The sequence below is a fragment of the Salmo salar genome, chromosome ssa09, assembly GCF_905237065.1.
Source record: "Salmo salar chromosome ssa09, Ssal_v3.1, whole genome shotgun sequence".
Taxonomy (NCBI): domain Eukaryota; kingdom Metazoa; phylum Chordata; class Actinopteri; order Salmoniformes; family Salmonidae; genus Salmo; species Salmo salar.
Genome location: NC_059450.1, coordinates 137,349,820 through 137,372,663, shown reverse-complemented (window position 1 = coordinate 137,372,663; position 22,844 = coordinate 137,349,820). Strand labels below are relative to the sequence as shown.

The 22,844-nt window shown below is 43.9% G+C and overlaps 1 protein-coding gene across 1 annotated transcript in view; it reads left to right on the top strand.

Annotated features, from left to right (window-relative positions):
• LOC106613099 (seizure protein 6 homolog) overlaps positions 1–22,844 on the top strand; it is a 121,121-nt gene that overhangs the window by 95,522 nt on the left and 2,755 nt on the right. Inside the window, exons 5-15 of the mRNA XM_014215032.2 lie at positions 4,934–5,119; positions 7,310–7,478; positions 8,501–8,667; positions 10,543–10,737; positions 10,872–11,010; positions 14,964–15,160; positions 15,905–16,099; positions 16,843–17,034; positions 20,552–20,746; positions 20,877–20,915; positions 21,107–21,215. Coding sequence (XP_014070507.1) covers positions 4,934–5,119; positions 7,310–7,478; positions 8,501–8,667; positions 10,543–10,737; positions 10,872–11,010; positions 14,964–15,160; positions 15,905–16,099; positions 16,843–17,034; positions 20,552–20,746; positions 20,877–20,915; positions 21,107–21,215 — 1,783 coding nt within the window. The remainder of the gene's footprint in view (positions 1–4,933; positions 5,120–7,309; positions 7,479–8,500; positions 8,668–10,542; positions 10,738–10,871; positions 11,011–14,963; positions 15,161–15,904; positions 16,100–16,842; positions 17,035–20,551; positions 20,747–20,876; positions 20,916–21,106; positions 21,216–22,844) is intronic.

The window sequence follows — 22,844 nt, the reverse complement described above, 5'->3', positions numbered from 1 at the left end:
AGTTCTGCTGTATTTCAGCCCCCTCTCTCTCTTCGGTCCTTTTCTTTATAGACCCCACATCACAATCTCATTAGCATTAGCAAAGACATATAAAAACTGAGGATCGTGGGTTTTTAACTGCAACGGCAACCGATAGTCTATTTTTAATGAAGTTTTTAATGAAGTTATTATATTTGCTGGCAGTTAGCTCCTATAGCAACTCCATGGTGCTCCATGGTGCTCTGCTGTAGTGAGACATTTCATGGATTCACATTATTACACCATACGCCCATTACCGAGAGAGCATGAAAGCATGCTGTAAATTTAATGAAGCATGAGCTTTTTATTGCCTTTGTACTTTTGGCACCTGAGGTTTGAGTGGGATTGAGAGGTGTGTTGCTACTGTAGTATTTCCATGGGAACGAGATAGACGTGTGTGTCTATGAAGTCTCTGTAAGACCAGGGTACAATGTAAGAGTTTGAAGCTATGCAATCAGAAAAAAATTATTTCTGTTCCTGCCTAAAACTTTCTGTCCACTCTTTTTACCATTATTTTAAGTGTACAGCATAAATATGGTACCCTATTTCCCAACATGGGAATATGGCAGAGAGATGCATGCTAGTTGCCAGGTAGATTCAATGTCATTCTCGCATGTGTTTTCTCCTTTCTATGACGGGCAGAAGGACACCCCTTCCACACCACCACATCTTTCATATCCCTTAGGGGCCTTCAGACTCACAGTCACAGGTCTGTAAGGTAATTTTACCCTTCCTTTGCTCTCGCTGTTCCGTGGAGGTTAATGTGAGGCAGCGTTTAATCCAATCTAAACACTGAAACAGATTTCCCATATGCCCCTGTCCTCTCTCCTCAGTGAGCCTGTCACACACGGTTATTCTCAATAAGGCCTGATGAGCCTGGCTGAAAATGAATCCCCTCTGTGTTTCATAATTAATGCCCGTGGATGGTGTGGAGGAGGATGCATCTTCCATTAGGTCATGTAAAATACAGGAGTCTTAATAGCCCATTCGTCTCTGTTAGCGAGCTAGCGCTGCTGCGTTATGAGGACAGGCCTCTCTCTGATTGCAGGCAGAGAAGAGTCAAATGGCTGAGGGGACTGAGGTGACCGCTGTGACGGCAAACTGCCACCCGTTCTGCATTTCTTCTTCTGTCCTAAGACGACAGCACGTCTGGAATTAGTAATGAGACTGGGTGCTTAGCATCGTCTTCAACGTTTGGTTTGGTAGGGTTGTGAATGTATAAATTGTGAACATGTTTAAGTTCTGGCAGAGCAGGTACATGAGGAGGAAAAACTAGCCTGAAAATCCTGTTAACATTTCATTATAAATAGGTTGTGAAAAGGTTGGTAATGTCTTTACCTAGTGGATAGCTTGGGACAATAAAGTTATATCTGCGTTTCTGTCTAAATGTAGTTATTGACATAGCCTTGTTCTGTTCAATGTTCTCTACCTATATAGTACTCTAAATATCCCAGTTCATGTTGTTAAGTTCAAAATAACACAAAATAACAATTGTTGACACCATTCAAACCAATGAGGGTTCATAACTTTAAAGCCAATTATCTCAGAATCAACTTTTTGTAGATAGAACCTTATAGTCCGAAGCTCTGGTAGTGACAAAGTTTTACAGACAACACTGTAAAGTCACAATTTTGGTAAAAACGTGGTGATATTTTGTAGGCTATATTTGGTTCCGCTGTCCCTGTGTGGTGGCCTGAATGTGGACTGAGCGTGTGACTGAGCTCTATGGCCCAGTGTGTACCCTGTCATATCTCTCCGGGGTGTTGAGGGCTACTCAGAAAATAAAGATGGCCATTGAATCTGCTAGTGCTACTTAGCCGCCAGCTAATCTCCCACGCCAGTTGTTCCAACGGCATCGTTACCAGCCGTAGTGAACCCATCTCATTTTATGGCCTCTATAACACAGTGGGAGGAGAAAGCTGTGGAGACAGTGGTGAGGAGGAGGCTGGCTGCTAGTGTGATTTAGTACCTGGTTGGGAGCAGCTTCACGTTAGGCCAGCCTCCAGTGCCCCCTCTGTATTAGTCTAATTGAAACAGAAACAGCAGGGTGATGATGCTATAACAACACCCCCATGCCTTCGCCCCTGAGCCAGGCCCTGCTGTGCTGATACACAATAAACCATAAATAAAATGGATAGCCGAGGGGAGTGTCTGGGCCCTGCTCATTGGCTCATTGACTCAGAGAAGCGCTTTTAGCTTTCATATTGCATGCACTAGAAAGATTAGACAGCCGTCAGCAGCAGGCCTCTCCTCTATCTCTGCACGACCTTCTCCTTCTGGCCTTTTATCGCTGTTGGTTTTTAAGTGGGGGAGGACGGAGTGGAGGAGGTGGTATCATTTAGCCTAGGTCCAACAGGCTGTCCTCAGGACAGACAGGTTCTTACCGAGCCAGTAAGGCCCAGGGAGATAGACCTGGACCCAAGTTTTACTCTCAGAGGAGCTCCTGTGAAGCGTACTGTGACTTGAATTGAATGGTCTGAACTGTACAGTATGTGGCATCACTTCCTCTATGGGTTCCCTGTTACTGTTATCATATCCTCTATGGGTACCCTGTTACTGTTATCATATCCTCTATGGGTACCCTGTTACTGTTATCATATCCTCTATGGGTACCCTGTTACTGTTATCATATCCTCTATGGGTACCCTGTTACTGTTATCATATCCTCTATGGGTACCCTGTTACTGTTATCATATCCTCTATGGGTACCCTGTTACTGTTATCATATCCTCTATGGGTACCCTGTTACTGTTATCATATCCTCTATGGGTACCCTGTTACTGTTATCATATCCTCTATGGGTACCCTGTTACTGTTATCATATCCTCTATGGGTACCCTGTTACTGTTATCATATCCTCTATGGGTTCCCTGTTACTGTTATCATATCCTCTATGGGTACCCTGTTACTGTTATCATATCCTCTATGGGTTCCCTGTTACTGTTATCATATCCTCTATGGGTACCCTGTTACTGTTATCATATCCTCTATGGGTACCCTGTTACTGTTATCATATCCTCTATGGGTACCCTGTTACTGTTATCATATTCTCTATGGGTACCCTGTTACTGTTATCATATCCTCTATGGGTACCCTGTTACTGTTATCATATCCTCTATGGGTACCCTGTTACTGTTATCATATCCTCTATGGGTACTCTGTTACTGTTATCATATCCTCTATGGGTACCCTGTTACTGTTATCATATCCTCTATGGGTACCCTGTTACTGTTATCATATCCTCTATGGGTACCCTGTTACTGTTATCATATCCTCTATGGGTACCCTGTTACTGTTATCATATCCTCTATGGGTACTCTGTTACTGTTATCATATCCTCTATGGGTACCCTGTTACTGTTATCATATCCTCTATGGGTACCCTGTTACTGTTATCATATCCTCTATGGGTACCCTGTTACTGTTATCATATCCTCTATGGGTACTCTGTTACTGTTATCATATCCTCTATGGGTACCCTGTTACTGTTATCATATCCTCTATGGGTACCCTGTTACTGTTATCATATTCTCTATGGGTACCCTGTTACTGTTATCATATCCTCTATGGGTACCCTGTTACTGTTATCATATCCTCTATGGGTACCCTGTTACTGTTATCATATCCTCTATGGGTACCCTGTTACTGTTATCATATTCTCTATGGGTACCCTGTTACTGTTATCATATCCTCTATGGGTACCCTGTTACTGTTATCATATCCTCTATGGGTACCCTGTTACTGTTATCATATCCTCTATGGGTACCCTGTTACTGTTATCATATCCTCTATGGGTACTCTGTTACTGTTATCATATCCTCTATGGGTACCCTGTTACTGTTATCATATCCTCTATGGGTACCCTGTTACTGTTATCATATCCTCTATGGGTACCCTGTTACTGTTATCATATCCTCTATGGGTACCCTGTTACTGTTATCATATCCTCTATGGGTACCCTGTTACTGTTATCATATCCTCTATGGGTACCCTGTTACTGTTATCATATCCTCTATGGGTACCCTGTTACTGTTATCATATCCTCTATGGGTACCCTGTTACTGTTATCATATCCTCTATGGGTACCCTGTTACTGTTATCATATCCTCTATGGGTACCCTGTTACTGTTATCATATTCTCTATGGGTACCCTGTTACTGTCATCACCTCCTTGGCAATGTCTCCTTGAGACAGAATCAATGGTGGAGTGCAGCACTGCCTTCCAACAGGATAACAATGAAGCTGCAACAATTACAGACAGACAGACAGCCTGGAGCGAGAACCACACATATATCTGTTAAAAATAGCTGGGGATGAGGGGAAAAACACTGCCATGTGTTTGTTAAAGATCCCCTTGTGGGTCATTCTTGATATACAGACAGTACTCCAGGTCCCTGTTACATGTTCACAGCTTGAGTAAAAAACAGTACTGTTATTGATCTACGTCCCTCAGTGGGTATTCAGCCAAGCAATGCGTTCTGTTGAGCATGATACGCATTAGGAAGCCATACTGTATGTGTGTAGTGTGTCATGAATGTACCTAAATGGAGAGGCAGGGAGGAGGACAAAAAGGCCAGTTTTATGGCCTCTATTAGGTATATGGCCAGACCAATCCATCATCCTGAGACACTAAGGTTATGCTCTGGAATAACACAGGTCCTATAGACCTGTACTGTACTCTGGTAGGATAGGGTCTATGACCTGTCAGTGTTCATCTTCACACTTCTCTCTCTATATTATTTAGGTTTGGTTCCCCTCCCTCTAAAAGGCTTTATGATGAGCAAGAAAGTATTTTTCTGTTGTTACACTTTTATTTTGAGTCAGCGTGGATGCTGTTAGTCGCCGTTTGTGTCCAACTCTCATTCTCTCTCTCTCTTCTCCTCCCTCTCTTCTCCTCCCTCTCTCTCGTCCCACAGCCTTTGTGTTGAGCTGTACCTTTCCCCAGCGGCCGGCCTGTGGGGATGTGTCTGTGAGCAGCCTCCACTCTGGTGGAGAGGCCTACTTCTACTGTCTGACTGGGTACCAGCTGCAGGGAACCAACACACTGACCTGCCTCAACGCCAGCACCCCCTACTGGAGCGGCACGGAGCCGCAGTGCCATGGTGAGGGCTGGGGGTAGCTAGCTACACACGTCTCACATCCATTTACCACCACGGTACCAGTACACCTTGCTATGCACACAGACTTTCTCCACAGTTGTTGAACATATTAATAGACAAAACACTCTTCCCCTCTCAATCCTTATCACAGTCTTTCAAAATGAATTCACATTCCCTGTGATTTGTCCTGTAACTATTCCTACCAGAGCATCAACACAGTTCTTTCCTTTGCAACAAGTGAGGCGTATAAGTACATAAACACGTTGTCCTCGCTGGAGCAATTAATTCCACTAGAATGATCTCACACTTACTCAGCTTGGTGTTGCTCAAAAGTTAATTGGGGTTTATTAATCATTGATTTGGGCTTTAATGGTGTGAGCTGCAGTGTATGTTGTACTGGGATGGTGAATGTTAAACAGACAATCCTATTCAGTCAGACCTCTCCTAGGAAGTAAAGAACTAAACAAAACAAGCCACGAGAACCAGAGACTGCATCATATTTTCTTTTCCAGGAAGTTCACCTCTTGAATCTGCTTATATTCATCTTGCATAACAAGCACAGATTCAGACAGGGTTCAATCCCCAGTGGAGGACAGTTCAGAAGCAGACAGTTTAGATGTAGGATCTAATTTTTCTGCTCAGATGAGCACCAGTCATGAATAGTGAGTGAATGTTTTAGCCCTAGTCAGATAAGATAAATGTTTGGAACAGTAGGTCTCCCCATTGTTTTAACAGTGAATGGACAGCAGGGAGGCTCCCTCCGAGCGTTGGGCATCGTGAAGGCATAGTTTAGAAAATGTGTGGAGAGAGAGTATAAGGATTCTCTCTCCTTATACTGGGTGACCAAACAAACCATTTAAACTGCGTGTGTGTGTGTGTGTGTGTGTGTGTGTGTGTGTGTGTGTGTGTGTGTGTGTGTGTGTGTGTGTGTGTGTGTGTGTGTGTGTGTGTGTGTGTGTGTGTGTGTGTGTGTGTGTGTGTGTGTGTGTGTGTGTCAGACAGTGGTCCCACAGCATGGTGTTTGCAGGGTGTGATTACTGATGGCAGGCCAGAGTGCCACAGGGAAGGTTAGGGCTGAGGCTTTAATTAAGCTTCGTGTCTACCTAGCTGACCTTCACCTCGTCTGTTGTGATACACTGATATCAATACCAGACCCACTTCTCTCTTTTATTCCCTTTACACAAACTCAGAGCTTGCTCTTACTCACCACCTCCACTCATTGTGTTCTCATGGTTTATCTATAATCATTGTTTCCCAGGGTATTCTCTGTCGTTACACATTCTGTTTGACTGGGATTTAAGCAAATGTTTTTCCCAGACTAAAATACCTCTATCTCTACTTCGTCTCTCCTCCAATCCCATCCTCCTTCTCTCCTCTCCTCCCATCTATCCCATCTTCCTCCTTCTCTCCATCCTATCCTCCTTCTCTCCTCCTCTTCCCATTCTCCTTCTCTCCTCCTCCCATCCTCCTTCTCTCCTCTCCTCCCATCTTCCTTCTCTCCTCATCCTCCTTCTCTCCTCCTCCTCCCCCATCTTCCTTCACTCCTCTCCTCCCATCTTCTTTCTCTACTCCTCCCATCTTCCTTCTCTCCTCCTCCCATCTTCTTTCTCTCCTTCCTCCCATCTTCTTTCTCTCCTCCTCCCATCTTCTTTCTCCCCTCCTTCCATCTTCTTTCTCTCCTCCTCCCATCTTCTTTCTCCCCTCCTTCCATCTTCTTTCTCTCCTCCTCCCATCTTCTTTCTCCCCTCCTTCCATCTTCTTTCTCTCCTCCTCCCATCTTCTTTCTCCCCTCCTTCCATTTTCTTTCTCTCCTTCCTCCCATCTTCTTTCTCCCCTCCTTCCATCTTCTTTCTCTCCTCCTCCCATCTTCTTTCTCCCCTCCTTCCATCTTCTTTCTCTCCTTCCTCCCATCTTCTTTCTCTCTACCTCCCATTTTCTTTCTCTCCTCCTCCCATCTTCCTTCTCTCCTCCTCCCATCTTCTTTCTCTCCACCTCCAATTTTCTTTCACTCCTCCTCCCATCTTCTTTCTCTCCACCTCCCATCTTCTTTCTCTCCACCTCCCATCTCCTTTCTCTCCTCCTCCCATCTTCTTTCTCTCCTCCTCCCATCTTCTTTCTCTCCACCTCTCCTCCCATCTATCCCATATTCCTTCTCTCCTGCCATTCCTACTTCATTCTCCATGGGCATCCCAGCTGCTTGTGGTGGCATTGTCCGGAATGCCACGGTTGGACGCATTGTGTCACCCGGTTTCCCTAGCAACTACAGCAACAACCTGACATGCCATTGGCTGCTGGAGGCCCCAGAGGGACAGCGAGTGCACGTCCACTTTGAGAAGGTGGCCCTGGCAGAGGACGATGACAGGTGTGGTGTCAGTCAGGGGGTTTACTTTACTTCAGTCAGACCTGGGTTCAAATAGTGTTCATTTTCTTCCAAATATTTTGACCTTCGATTAAGCGTGTCTTGGGTGCCAGATGAGTGGGGTTTGCACTTAGAGGACTATTCCATTGGTTGTATTGCACCAGGCTAACTCAATAAAGTACATAGTTTTAAAAGAAAGAAAATACTGTCTGAACCCAAGTCTGCTATAGTGTTCTGACCTTAGTGCTCTACTCCAGTACACTATCCAGTTCTAAGTGTTCACTTGAGTTTAATAATCATTCAACAAGCAGCCAACAGAGTCTTACTGCTGTCTCTGTGACAGTTGGACATGATTCTCACTGCAGGCTCATGGTTCTGTTGTCACACATGTCATATTACCAGTCCATTCCTCTGCTACACTTCAGGGCATCGCCTCATCATCTGAGATAGAGATTCAGTGGAACATCTGTGTCTCTGTGTCAGAATGGAAATCCAATTTTGAGAAAATGGTGAGAGAGGGAAGGAGAGAGAGAGAAATACTGAAATAATCGGATACATTTCACTTCAATCACCTTCCTACTTTGTTTTTTGACTGTCTATTCATGTTCCTTATTGGAGTCTTAATGCTCTATGATGGCATCTATAAGCTGTTGTGAATGTTTGTAAGGCAATATAACACTTCACAAGAAGGTGCTTCAAGTGAATTAATTGAATTGACAAGGACACGCTTATTTGAGTTAAGATAAGGTTGTTTTTATGAGCGGTAGCAGCTGTGTCTGGAGACAATAACAAATATACTTTTAATCAGGTCAGTAGGCTAACTGCTCAACTGTACTGAATGATGCCATTTGTGCAGAACAGTCCAGCCCAATGCTTTAATACTGTATAATTTTCCTTCCTGTTGCATCATCTCATTAGGGACTTCTGTCCAGGTGGCTGAGTTAACTCTGAAAATGTGCCCACAATGCATATTACGAGGTCTTAGAAATCCAACCAGGTACTGATTGGTTTCTAATTTCTTTCAGGCTTCTGATCAAAAATGGGAAGAACATTGACTCTCCTCCGATGTATGACTCATATGAGGTAGAGTACCTGCCCAACGAGGGCCTGGTGAGCACCTCCAGATCCCTCTTCATAGAGCTCACCACTGACGGAACAGGCACTTCCACCGGCATCGCCATCAGATACCAAGGTAGACACATCCCCATGGGAGCTAACGCAACTCTTCAGGTCTCGGTTACACCTGACCCCCCTTTGACCTTCTCCATCTCACAGAGACCCATCCAGGTCATGGCGCCAATGTTACTGACTGGGTTAGAACCAACCACTTTAAACTGCGTGCGTGCATGCCCACGCACTTCCTCCATGACTGCCACGCAGAAGAAACGCCATGCTGCGCAAAGACGCAAGAGATTGAACTTCATTGAGTTTGCAATATATAGATCACAGTTTTTTCTGTGATCGAATGAACATTATATCAGCCCCAAAAGAAATCTAACTTTACAAGATTGAGTCTGTGGTTTTGTTATAGACAGAGTTAGAGCGTAACGGAGTAGAATGCTATTGGCGGGGGTAGCCCACGAGGGGTCTTTCAGTCAACCACGTGTGAAAACGCTTTTCAGATCAGTTTAAGATCAGAGTCGCATGTGTGCACATTTGTAGATATTCTTTGCTAATTATTGAGTTATTAGCCCAGTTATAGATAAGTATAGGTCAGCAATGGGGAGTTACTGATTAAGAGATTCCTGCAAGAGCACAAAACGTGTCGGCTACATTTCAAGCTGTTTTTGAAAAGCCAGTCAGGTAAAACGCTTATGTCTTAATTCATTGAAGGGGCAGTGTTGTATTTTGAGACATGCAAATACATTTTGAGATATGCAAATAAACCAATAGGCAGAGGGGTAGCCTACATTGTCTAATTCTCTGTATGGTAATAATTGTATATTTTATTTTGTAAAGTGGTTTCTTGCATCATACAATACAATGCAATTTACAGTCACCTATTTGGCCCATTGTGTTACAGACCAAGTCATATCATTAATTAATGTCAAGCCCTTCATAATGTAAAACCGTTTTTAAAAGTCTCATGCAATGTAGGCCTGCATTGAACACCACATATAGGATATATCATAGAAATCAAAAGCTATTTCCATGTGAAAATGTTATGGGATTTGCTCCATTGGTTTTGTTGGTATTCCTACATTATGCTCAAATAGCCACAATAGCCCAGTGCCCCCCAAAATGAGAAGGAACAGTGGTTAGAACGTAGGTTCCCTGTGTGCCACAAGACCAGGCATGGGGATCTAACACAAGTCTTCACGTCTCTGGAAAGCGTACTCAAGGACACTCAAACTTCCCTCACACACTCCAGCAGTGTAAAATGGGTGGAGCTAAAACCTGTTGTTTATGAAACGCATCATGCCCTGCAGACTAGTATAAACAAAAGACTGCCTCAGGCCCTCTCCTCATCTTTCCCTCCTCTAAATAATTGGAATGGAAAAAAGTCAAACATAAGAATCAATTAAAGTCCTCTGCTCTAATTAGTTTAGCTACAAACTCTCAAATGTTTTATTTTTCTCCACGCTCATGCCCAGTCATCCTCTCTACGTGTGGCAACTCATTCTTATAGGTGCCTTTTCCAAGGGCTGTTCAGAGCTTGGAGTCAGAGCCACATCACAGGTCCTGGAGTCATTATCCAATCAGATCAATTTAATCTGATTAGGGCTTCAATTTACTGTAGAAAATGGGATTACGCTGTGAGAGAGCAGCACTGCTTATTCTAATGGACCTTGTGTGGGTTGTCTTTAACAGCATTACCCCTCATCAATCTGACACAGGGTGTAACTGATTTAATAGTGTTCCTCTCACCCTGATTTGAACCATTACATGTCAGTCAGTGGGTTGACGCAACAGACCTCCAATAAAATTAACCTCTGGGTCTGCTCCGTCCCTGATAGGAGGCAAGCTAACGGGCAAAGTCAATGGCCCACTGCATGGCAGACATGGGGCTCAGTGACACAGTCTGGCCTTTCTTCTGTGATTGATCCACATATCCTCTCCTTCATAGCGTTTGCAGTGGGCCACTGCTATGAGCCGTACGTCAAGTACGGTAACTTCACCAGTAATGACAGCACGTGGGCAGTGGGGACAGTGGTAGAGTTCACCTGTGACCCTGGCTACACCCTGGAGCAGGGCTCTGTCATCATTGAGTGCATGGACCACAACAACCCCCAGTGGAACGAGACTGAGCCCGCCTGCAGAGGTATGCTGTGTGTTTTTGTTCTGTGTAGGAAATGAGCCGTATGATATTGTTGCACAGAGTATTTTTGCTTAGTGTGTGTGTGTGTGTGTGTGTGTGTGTGTGTGTGTGTGTGTGTGTGTGTGTGTGTGTTACAGCTGTTTGCAGTGGAGAGATGACTGACTCTGCTGGAGTGGTCCTGTCTCCTAACTGGCCAGAGGCCTACGATAGTGGCCAGGACTGCATCTGGGGGATTCACGTGGAGGAAGACAGGAGGATCATGCTAGACATCCAAGTGTACGTATCTTAACTAGCTCTTACGTTCTACACTAGATTCTCCTGAATATAAGATATAACATGTTATACAGATGCAGAAGAAGGATGTTAGCTATGGGAACCCTTTTAGCAACATCCTGGCGTCACATTCCCCTCCCCATAGCAGTTCAAGTGGAGGACGCCCCACCACAGAGTAGCTGTAACCTTTCTAAGAATCTTTACCCGCGCATGAGCTCTGCAGCACATCTCTGCACTCAGATCATTAGGAGAAGCTTTACAGCTGATGTACAAACACAGGCCTGACTTCAAACAGAAACTGCCAGTGCAAAGAACTACCCCACTGTGACTGGTTAAACAAATGAAAGAGAAAAGGGCTGAAGATAAAATAATATCTTGCTCTTGGATGGGACACATAAGTACCAGCAGACAAAGGTTAATTACCAACTGGAGCGGAAACTAATTATTTAACGGGGGTTCGGACAGAGGTGGTGTGTGTTCTGCTGAATCAGATAGGTTGAGCAGAGCAGGGGAGAGGAGTGAGTGTTTTCCGTGATAGTGATGTCAGGTGAAGGCTGGGAACAGAAGACCCTGCTGTGTCAGACCCTGATAGATTAACCATGCGTACAATCATTTGGCTTCCTTAATTAAGAACTGGCTCATTTGCATATGTTGTCTCTCTTGCTCTTCTCTCTCTCTTCGGAACGCCTCAGCTGTGGTTGTACATTCTGAGGCATTGTAATAAATGGCATCCCCCATGTTTGGTACAAGAAGCTGTCAACATAATTAATTTCCTATTCATATAGAGGTGAAGCGATTTGGGCAGATATGACTTTCAGGGACAACGATGAAGCGCGTTCAGCTCAACCTCGGAGCATTGATGAGAATTCAGCTTGCGTGTGCATGTGAGTGAGACAGAGAGAGAGCTATCTAAGGATAATGTACAGGATTTCCTCGCCATTTCCTTCAGTTTTGATGTGAACATCAATATCAGCATATGCTGAATAGGGGGAAATATGAGAACCTAACATCTGAAATCTCAGTTTAAAGGCATCACTCAAACCACTGTTATCCTTCATTACATCCTCAGGGAAAGCATTCAGTCTCTGATCATAGTGATGAAACCAGTGCTGCACAAGGAGTGATTATGCTTTGAGTCCAGTCACTGATAATCTGAACACACAGACTCTCGTGCCATGAACCCGCATGGTCCATGTCTGATGCCTCCCTCCTGGCCCACTAGTCATGCCAGCGTTCTGGAACACAATTGCACGGTGTGCCTTCCTGAAGCTCATTACCAGGGTTTAGGAACACTTTACCACGGTAATGAGAACACTCTCATTCCTCTATGATCATTCATCACCGCCCAGCGTCCTGTTCACCGCTCCCACAATCACACAGGACCAGGGGCCCTAATGACGGCTGGGACACTCATTCAGGGGCCCTTCTAATGACGACTGGTTCATCCCAACCAACCAGGAGGGCTAGCTAGGTGCCCGTTAAGGGCTCAGGTGCAGGAGGAGGGGCTGTGAAGGACATGCAGGTGTGGAGGATAGTACACCTGGGGTGTAGTTCAGCAGCCTAAGTTCAGATGCTCCAAATGTTGACGGAGTGCTCCAACGCCTAAATAGTGTTTAGGAGTGTATGGGAATGGGATTTAGCTGTGTCTCTGCCTTGATGATTATCAGAAATACACATTCTGAATATACACCTGCACACAAACACCCATGCATGTGACTTTTGGCAGTTCTAGTTCATGTAAATAATTTGTACACATGCATGCATACATTCACGTACATACCAATATACACACACTGTATACACCACCCCAGTAGTCCTATGGTGTTAATAAGGGAGGAAATAGTTTGCAAGTCAAATATGATGTGAAAGACAGACAGTGATTTTGGTAGTTTCCATATTGGCTGCCATTATAGTGTATTTTGCCTTTGGTGAGAATTTAGTGAGAAGAGCGACAGGATATTTCATGCATTGATGCATCAAATATTAGTTATAGCACTTATACCTTGATTAGGTTTGTCTCCCCAGGGCTGGAAGTTGTCAGGAGAACTCATTGACTTATTTCATCACTAGTATTGCTGATAACTGTGTTGACTCTGAGCCTGCTTGTCTGAATATGGGAGTTGAGGCGGAGTGAAGGGCAGTGGATCTGGATCCCCGTCCAGCCAAGATCTCACAAGCCAGAGAGGAGTGGATTAGAAATGGGATATTCCATCAGAACATTCATTCAGGTTAGTCTGTGGGAATTAAGAGGTGCAGGGGTGAGATGAAAGGAGAGGATTCTAATGATCATTGAGCAGCCATCATGACTCACAAATGACTGCGTTTAATCGAAGTGTGATTTGTATTGAGGGGTATTCATTTTGCTCAAACTAGCTAGAAACGGGCAGGTGGTACTTATATTTTACTTGTGCTGGACATGAATGTCAAGTTCTCTCAGAGGTGGAGAATAGAAAATGCCGTTGCAGATGAGGAGTTGTCTGAGATAATGCATTGTGAAGGAACATGGTGGCAGGCAGCTGGGCCTGTGGGCCGAGTCAATCTGAGCCTGTGTTTAAATTACACTAAATCAAATCACTGCCACACAATAGAAAGCATGATTAATTTTCTCTGCAGATACGGCAGCACAGCTATGCAAAGGCTTGTTTAACTTCATCACAACAAATTTAATGCAAGCTGATACAATTTCTCAATCTGTTCCGCACTGTTGAGGTGAGATGCATTTTCAGGTGTCAATTAATTACTGCAGGTTTAGCTTTTTCTGGAGCTGTAATACAGATGCATCAGCAGAAAATACCCACTGGGCACACACTGGTTGAATCAATGTTGTTTCTACATCATTTCAATTAAATTAAGTTGAACCAAAGTGGAATAGACGTTGAATTCACGTCTGTGCCCAGTGGGTAGGCTAAGCTGTACTGACATTTAAATAGTCTGATACACCTGATCTTTGCCAAGTCGTATGTGCATCATATCTTTAATGTCTTGATTCTGAACTCCGTTTACAGAGTGCAAACAAGTTGATGAGATTGAGACATTTTTACACTCTCTCTGTTATTCATGTCATACAATACACTACTGTCACACCCTGACCATAGAGAGCCCTTGGTTCTCTATGGTGTAGCAGGTCAGGGCGTGACTAGGGGGTGTTCTAGTCAATTATATTTCTATGTTTGGGTTTGAGTATGGTTCCCAATTAGAGGCAGCTGACTATCGTTGTCTCTAATTGGGGATCATACTTAAGGAGTCCCTGTTCCCACCTGCATTGTGGGATATTGTTTTTGTGTTAATGTGTTGAGCACTACGACTTCACGTTCATTGCATGTTTGTTGTTTTCTTAGTTTCACTGTATATTAAAGATGTGGAACTCAACTCACGCTGTGCCTTGGTCCGTCCTTTCCGACGAGCGTGACAACTACTGATACACGACTGTGTTACAGAACCAAATCTCTTTATCGTTCAGATTTTTCAGGATTTCTTTCTGTTAGGCTCCAAAGTGATTAATAGTTCAGTTGCTTGCGTTGTAATGAGTTTTATCAGGAGCCACTTGTGATTAATTTGAGACAGGAAAGAGTAACAGGTCACTTCCCTGTTCTGGCGGAGTGTAATTTCCTCCCTACTTTACATCCTGTCCTGGTGCTTAAGCAGAGGGCTCTGTCTCAGGTAACACATTTAAAACAAGGGATTTAAAAAAAAAAATGATGTGATAAATTACCACATGGTTTTGTCACTTTCTTTTCAGTAGAGCTATGGTGCTCCAAAGTAAATGGAACATTTAAACGGAACGTCTCAAAGCAAGAAACGTATTTTAGTGAGGATGCTTTCAAGTTTTTAAAACAGATACAGAAAACAATGACAAAGAAACTATATGTCAAATGAGCTAGTAATGTGAGAGTGTGCATGAAAACCAATTTATTGTGCACGGCAAAATATATTTTCCTTCTGTCTTTGTGCTCCAGCCTCAACATAGGGAAGAACGATCTGCTGACGTTCTATGATGGAGATGACCTGACTGCTACGGTGCTGGGCCAGTATGGCGGCTCACGGCCACACTTCAAACTCTACACCTCCATGGCCGACGTCACCATCCAGTTCCAGTCTGACCCGGCCACCAACATCTATGGCTACGGCAACGGCTTTGTGGTGCACTTCTTCGGTAAGGCCCCGGAGTGAGTTAGGAGAGAGTGTGAACAGAATTAAAGAGTTAAAGAGACAGAAGGGCAGTGAAGAGGGGAGACGAATAAGGAGGAGGAGAGTTCTAGAGGGTTCAGGAGGAGGAGACTCTCTTAAACATAAAAAGGAAGGGGCCCCTTCCATCAGCACGGTCGTCACGACACCGGAGCGGAGCCAACCCATAAAGCAGACATCTGATAAGACGTAATGAATTCCATGTAGAGAGAGGGAGAAAGAGGAGGCAGCAGAATACTGATGACTGGGAGAGAGGAGCGAAAGAGAGAAGTGAGAGAGGGACAAAGGGAAGGCAGAGAAAGAGAGAAAAGTCAGAGAGAGAGAGATTTATAGTCTGTTCATGCCTCTGACAGAGATGGAAAGCAAGGCCCAGCCAAGTGGTGCAGCTGTCTGGTATTGTGCCCGTCAGAGACCCAAACACAATTACTGCGTGTGTTTGTCCACATTAGCCTCGTCTGCAGGGTGCCCTGCCCTCTCTGGCTTCTGCTGTGGCTAGAACGGGCACCGCCAGGCTGCCTGGCAGACAGACCTCCCATTGCATGGCACTTGTCACACTAGATTGAAATTCCTACAAAATGGATGTCCTCTATTGTGTTTGTCCTGAGGTTCATTCATTTGAATGCAAAACCACACCACTCAAGCTCTGTGCACTCTGTGAAGTCAGTGCCTTTTTCTCTGGCTTCCTTTCTCTCTCCCTCGTTCATGGATACAGAGGTGCCTCGTAACGACACGTGTCCAGAGCTCCCAGAGATCACCAACGGCTGGAAGAGCACCTCCCACCCTGAGCTGGTCCATGGCACGGTGGTCACCTACCAGTGCTACCCAGGTTTCCAGCTGGTGGGTACAGAGCTGCTCATGTGCCAGTGGGACCTGACCTGGAGTGGAGACCTGCCCAGCTGTGAGAGAGGTAACTACCACACACACACTGGCACACAGAAGGTGCATTTTAGGTGTGAGAAGCAGTTTCAGTTAAGGACAGGCTAGACCAGAGACTGATGGGTAAAAGCTTTTCTGACAACACAACCCTTTTTTCTGTATAGACCAATGCATCAGTGAGTTGAGTAGGCTCTGTGTTCCAGCTCCTCCACACATTACTCCTGTTCTATCCAGATGACCTGGATGCTGCGGAGTAGAGACAGGATAGTGTGACAGAGTCCTTGGTCCTGGTCATGTCCCACACAGTGATAAGCACGGCATCACTGACCTGTAACAAGACACAGGGGTTTGGAGACTCATTTGGACGTCTGTCACGTGAACATTGTTACCATGCTGACCCTTGTCCTACTAGGCCCAGGATTGGGTTCATGGTTTGATGTTGTGTGGGACTGAGACACAGAGATGATCTCTTTATTTTCCAGCTCGGTGGGTTTGTGTCTGCAGGCTTTAATTAGAAAAAGGTCCAGGCACCACTCTGGCCCCATCGGATAACCACAAATAAGCATTGACAACTGCTAATGATTTTAAAAAAAATAACTAATTGTATTCCCTGCACATGAGTAAAGCTCTTGTGTGTGTGTGTGTGTGTGTGTGTGTGTGTGTGTGTGTGTGTGTGTGTGTGTGTGTGTGTGTGTGTGTGTGTGTGTGTGTGTGTGTGTGTGTGTGTGTGTGTGTGTGTGTGTGTGTGTGTGTGTGTGTGTGTGTGTGTGTCAGTGCTGTCGTGTAACGACCCAGGTACTGTGGAACACAGTCGCAGGGTGATGTCCAGCCCGCGTTTCACTGTAGGCTCCACCATCCAATACATCTGTAACAAGGGCTACACCCTCTCTGGAAACAGCCTGCTCTCCTGCTACAGCCACGGCTCCTCCGGACCTAAATGGAGCGAGAAGCTACCCAAATGTGGCTGTACGTACCCCCTAACTTCAGCCTGCTAAAACATCTCCATCATACACACTTCCCAGCAAGCACATGGTTCCTTGGACATTGTGGGTATATACGTTTTTGGTTTCCCATTGGTTCTGGGAACAAAGCTGGTAAAACATCATTTTTTGAAACGTTCTGAGAACAGAAGTGGAAATTTCACCTGTTCTGGGAACATACATTTTTAGGTTGCAGGGAGGTTCTGAGAACGTTTTGTTATGTTTCCCTGAATGTTTTCCTTGGAGGTTTTATTTCTGTTCTGAGAACAGAAATTATAGGTTATTTGAAGGTAATTAAATAACATTATGAGAATCTGTTTCAATAAGACTTTTAATAACACAACTAGCTTAGTTTGGGTTAACCGTTTAACTCCAAGCAGAGATAGGACGCATGTAAATGAATTTGTTTAGGGAGTGATTGTTATTTATAATAAGGGTTACATGGAGAAAATCTGACTTCTCTGAATTTAAAATGGATGACCCTCCCTTCAGCTAAATATATTTTACCTAAACCCTCACTGAACTCTTGAAAAAAAAAAAGAAACAAGTGACCCTCTTCTATGACCAAAATAATAATTAAAACAAAGTGGATAGCAGAGGACATGTCTACTGTTTACCCTCGCTTCCTGGACAGAGCAAAGCCTTAGATATGCAGTTTTAGAAACTGTTCTTCATCCTGTAAACAGTAGATGGCAATGCAGAAATGTTGATAGCGCACAAGGATGCGGGCTAGAAGGTCGTGGGTTTGCAGACCACCATGGACAGAGTAGGGGTAGAAAGATAGATTCATGCAATGCTATCATCGTATTTGCAGGTCTGATTAAAAAAAATCCTTTTATAAACATTTCATGCAATCCTACGTAATTTTACCCATTAGCGGAATATTATTTTAATACCACACAAATTACCAAAATGATAGGCTAAGAATGGACAGAGAGATAGGGCTATGTGTTCATCTTATCATATTTCTCCAATGCCAAATCTTGTTTGCAAATAATTAAATCGGTGACTTCATTAGGAGTCTGAGCATGGTAGGCTACTTTCATAATTTAGGCCCACCATTCCACCCCAGAAAGAGTAGACCTACTGACGCAGAAAAATGCTGGCTACTTTTCTTCCATTGCTTTACCCAACGAGAGAAGGTCACAAGTGTTTCCTTAAAAGCTGTCTGGGTTTAAACATATTCTATTGTACAGGAAGTGAATAGCTTAATCAATTGATAGTGACAGAATTAGATTACTTCCCAAGTAAAGTATAGTCTTTCCCGGGTATTTTGCAGCTTGTTTCTAGCATAAAGCATTGCTGACCAAAGCGCTGTTATAGAGACTTTATATAATCAGATCTGTTTTATTTTCTTCAAAATCTTCAACTAACAAGGGGTAGGCTTGTGCTTTTTGCAATTTTGTTTAATAAAACTAGGCCTATGGCATACCCTCTGTCTTGGGTTTTAATTTAACAGCCCTTCACTGACACGGAGGTAGGCTATTTAAAGAGTGCATGGTTGGTGGAGGAATTGACCGACACACAATAGCCTAATTGTCTGTCAAAGAAATAGGCTTCAACACAAAGCCCTCTTGTTGTTAGTGAAGTCTAATTAAAATGAAGACGGTTTAAATAAATTATGTCTACTCGAATTTGCCTACTTACAGCACCATGAGCTTTCCATTTGTGATTGATTGTGCCGCGGGTGCTGCTTCATCACCACAATGCACGTTACGTGAATCTGGATTATTGTGAGGTCAATAACTCATAAATACATCATGGGCAAGAAACATTGTTTTTATTCAAATAAATTATAGTAGTAGCAAGCTATCAAATTTGACCTCCGGCCATCGCGCTCTGCTTCTCAAACTGAACAGAACATAGGCTATAGGCTAGTCTGTACGCAAGATAGTGCATTTTTGGACTAGGCCTAATCAGAAGAAGCCTTCTTCTCTCCTGAACTGTCACCATAGCCCTACACAACACAAAACGTTGTTTGATCAACAAGAGCAGAGCAGGCCTGGGCTCAGGGGTGGAACATCCATTGTAGTGTGTAATGGCAGCCTGGTTTTATTTACACCATCCCAGCAGCTACCTTAGAAATATAACTTTGCTCTGTGCTTCTCCAAACATGCACTTCATAGCCTATAGCCTATGGATCATTTGATTGAGACCACACTAAATAGCCTATAGGCACAATTTATATTGCGCGCCCAGCGGAGAATCAGATGAGGGGCGGCATCGGGCACAAATCGATTTTTTTTGTAATATATCTATTTTTTTATTTCACCTTTATTTAAACCAGGTAGGACAGTTGAGAATAAGTTCTCATTTACAACTGCGACCTGGCCAAGATAAAGCAAAGTAGTGTGACACAAGCAACAAGACAGAGTTACACATGGAATAAACAAACGTACAGTCAATAACACTATATATACAGTGGCGGTTCTAGACCATTTCAACTGGGGGGGCCAAGCTGGGGCCAGTTGTACATTAGACATTCTAGACCATTTCAACTGGGGGGGCCAAGCTGGGGCCAGTTACATTAGACATTATTGTTGTCATATCGTTTTCTTCACTGCATTGCAGGCAAAAGACCATGTTCATAATCATCATCGTTGCCACTGTCTAATAACGGATGTAAAAAAAAGAATGATAGCAAAAATTTGTTATGTAAAAATTATTTCATACTCCACATTTAGGGGGGCCACAAGGGGGTCCAAAATTGTTGTCACAGGGGCACTTTTTGTAACTGATAGAAAGCTGTTCATTTTAGACTATTCAAACAGACTCTATTTCAAAAGAAATAAGCACCTCATTAAAGGTGCAATATGCAGGAATCGCTCCACCAAAATTTGAATAGTTCTAATTCTAATAATTTCAGTATGTGACAAAACAAGCACTCAGAGTGTAGAGAATCACTGTACCATCTAAACCGCTGTGAAATACCTTTTCAATAACCAAAACTATTGCATTTTCAGCTGTTTGAAGCTGGTGTGCAAAACTAAAAGTAAAAGATGCAAAAATGAAACTCAATGATTCTCTACACGATACAGTGCTTGTTTTTTCACAGAATTGAAATTAGGCAAACTATTATAAAGTTTGGAGAACATGACTTTAAATAGAACCATGAGGAAACCGGCACAAAACGTTATGCTGCAGCACTACAATTCTCATAGAAAAACGTTTAACAATTCTGAACAATTTGAGAGCATTACTTTAAATAGAACCATGAGGAAACCTTATGCTGAAGTACTACAATTTCCACCTGGTTTTCAGAACGTTATGTGCTAGCTGGGTATCCTGCACCATTCACAGAATATTGTGGGAAGGTTGTATGCAAAATAACCATAGGACAACCACAATCTCACCAAGCTCTAAGAAATGGTTCTCAGAACGTTATGTGCTAGCTGGATTGGCAGTGTTTCCAATTCATACAATACACCAAGAGTTCTACTAGCTGTTTACAAAAATACATTATATGATGTCGACTGTGTGTGTCCTGTCCACTCCTCTCTCAGCGGTGACCTATGAGCCTTGCAGGAACCCTGGCACCCCGTCTTACAGCACCCAGATCTCAGAGAAGCCTCTCTACCAGGCCGGGGAGACGCTGCGCTTCTCCTGCCTCAGAGGCCATGAGCTGCTGGGGGAGCCTGTCCTCCGCTGTGTCCCTGGACACCCGTCACAGTGGAGCAGCCTACCCCCTGTCTGCGGAGGTAGGAACTGCAGACACATACTCCCCTGTGTGTGTAGTTCACTCGGGCATTGTTCAGTAGTTCATGATGAACAATATATCTGTCTGTATATTTTAACATCTGTGTTCTGATGTTCTCCATTTCTTTACAGCCTCCTCAATGGAGTTAATAAATGAACGCAGGTTAGACGGTAAGTGCCGTCAAGTCTGCACAGTAATCGTTAGATCTTTCAAATTAAAATATCAAGTCAAGACCAAATAAAAAAAACGAAATACAGCACTTCACAGCAACTTCAAGTGTGCTACATTGAAGTGTGCATCTTTAGGTTATCATACCACTTGAGTGTGTCTCTGTTGATTCCTCTACCTCTCTGCTCACCAGCTGCCAGTACAGACTACATCATGGAGCGAGCCAACATAGCTCTAACAGTCTTTATACCAGTGGCCCTCATCATGGTCTTCATCATCGGGATCTACCTCTACTTCTCTAAGTAGGTTTAGTATTCTTACTTTATATAAATAAATAAAATACTTTGAAAGTATGAAAGCTATCATCATCCATAGTACCTAGTAGTCTATCCAAGGGTTGTCTTGGACTGAAAATAGGTGCCGGTACAGATTTTGGGTGCCGATACTGTTTATATTTGGGTGCAGGAGCTCCACAATAATTTGGAGCTCGAGCAGTAGAACATTTGAGGTGCTGGTACTCGGTGAGCTCCTGCCCAAGTCAAGCACTGAAACTAATCGATAGCTATAGACCAGCTATGTTCTGTAATAATGTTGTAAGTATATTATGCTGCCCTTGTGACACTACAGTGCCTTCGGAGAGTATTCAGGCCCCTTGACTTTTTCCACATTTTGTTACGTTACAGCCTTATTCTAAAATGTATTAAATGTTTTTTCCCTCATCAAGCTACACACAATACCCCATAATGACAAAGCAAAAACAGGTTTTTAGAAATGTTTGATAATTCATTACAAATAAAATAAATATTTAGACCCTTTACTCAGTACTTTGTTGAAGAACCTTTGGCAGCGATTACAGCATAGTTTTCTTGGTTATGACACTACAAGCATGGCACACCTGTATTTGGGGAGTTTCTCCCATTCTTCTCTGCAGATCCTCTCAAGCTCTGTCGGGTTGGATGGGGAGCTTTGCTGCACAGCTATTTTCAGGTCTCCAGAGACGTTAGCTCGGGTTCAAATCCGGGTTCTGGCTGGGCCACTCAAGGACATTCAGAGACTTGTCCAAAGCCACTCCTGCATTGTCTTGGCTGTGTGCTTAGAGTCGTTGTCCTGTTTGAATGTGAACCTTCGCCCCAGTCTGAGGTCCTGAGCGCTCTGGAGAAAGTTTTCATCAAGGATCTCTCTGTACTTTGCTCCATTCATCTTTTCCTCGATCCTGACTAGTCTCCCAGTTCCTGCCTCTGAAAACATCCCCACAGCATGATGCTGCCACCACCATGCTTCACCGTAGGGATGGTGCCAGGTTTACTCTAGACTTGAAACTTGGCATTCAGGCCAAGGAGTACAATATTGGTTTCATCAAACCAGAGAATTTTGTTCCTCATGGTCTAAGATGTCTTTACTGTAGGTGCCTTTTGGCAAACCCCAAGCAGGCTGTCATGTGCCTTTTACTGAGGAGTGGCTTCTGTCTGGCCACTCTATCATAAAAGCCTGATTGGTGGAGTGCTGCAGAGATGGCTGTCCTTCTGGAAGGTTCTCCCATCTCCACAAAGGAACTCTCGAGCTCTGTTAGAGTGACCATCAGGTTCTTGGTCACCTCCCTGACCAAGGCCCTTCTCTCCCGATTGCTCAGTTTGGCTGGACGGCCAGCTCTAGGAAGAGTCTTGGTGGTTCCAAACTTCTTGACACAATCCTGTCTCGGAGCACTACGGACAATTCCTTCGACCTCATGGCTTGGTTTTTGCTCTGACATGCACTGTCAACTGTGGGACCTTATATAGACAGGTGTGTGCCTTTCCAAATCATGTCCAATGAATTGAATATACCACAGGTGGACTCCAATCAAGTTGTAGAAACATCTCAAGGATGATCAATGGAAACAGGATGCACCTGAACTCAATTTCAAGTCTCATAGCAAAGGGTCTGAATAGTGA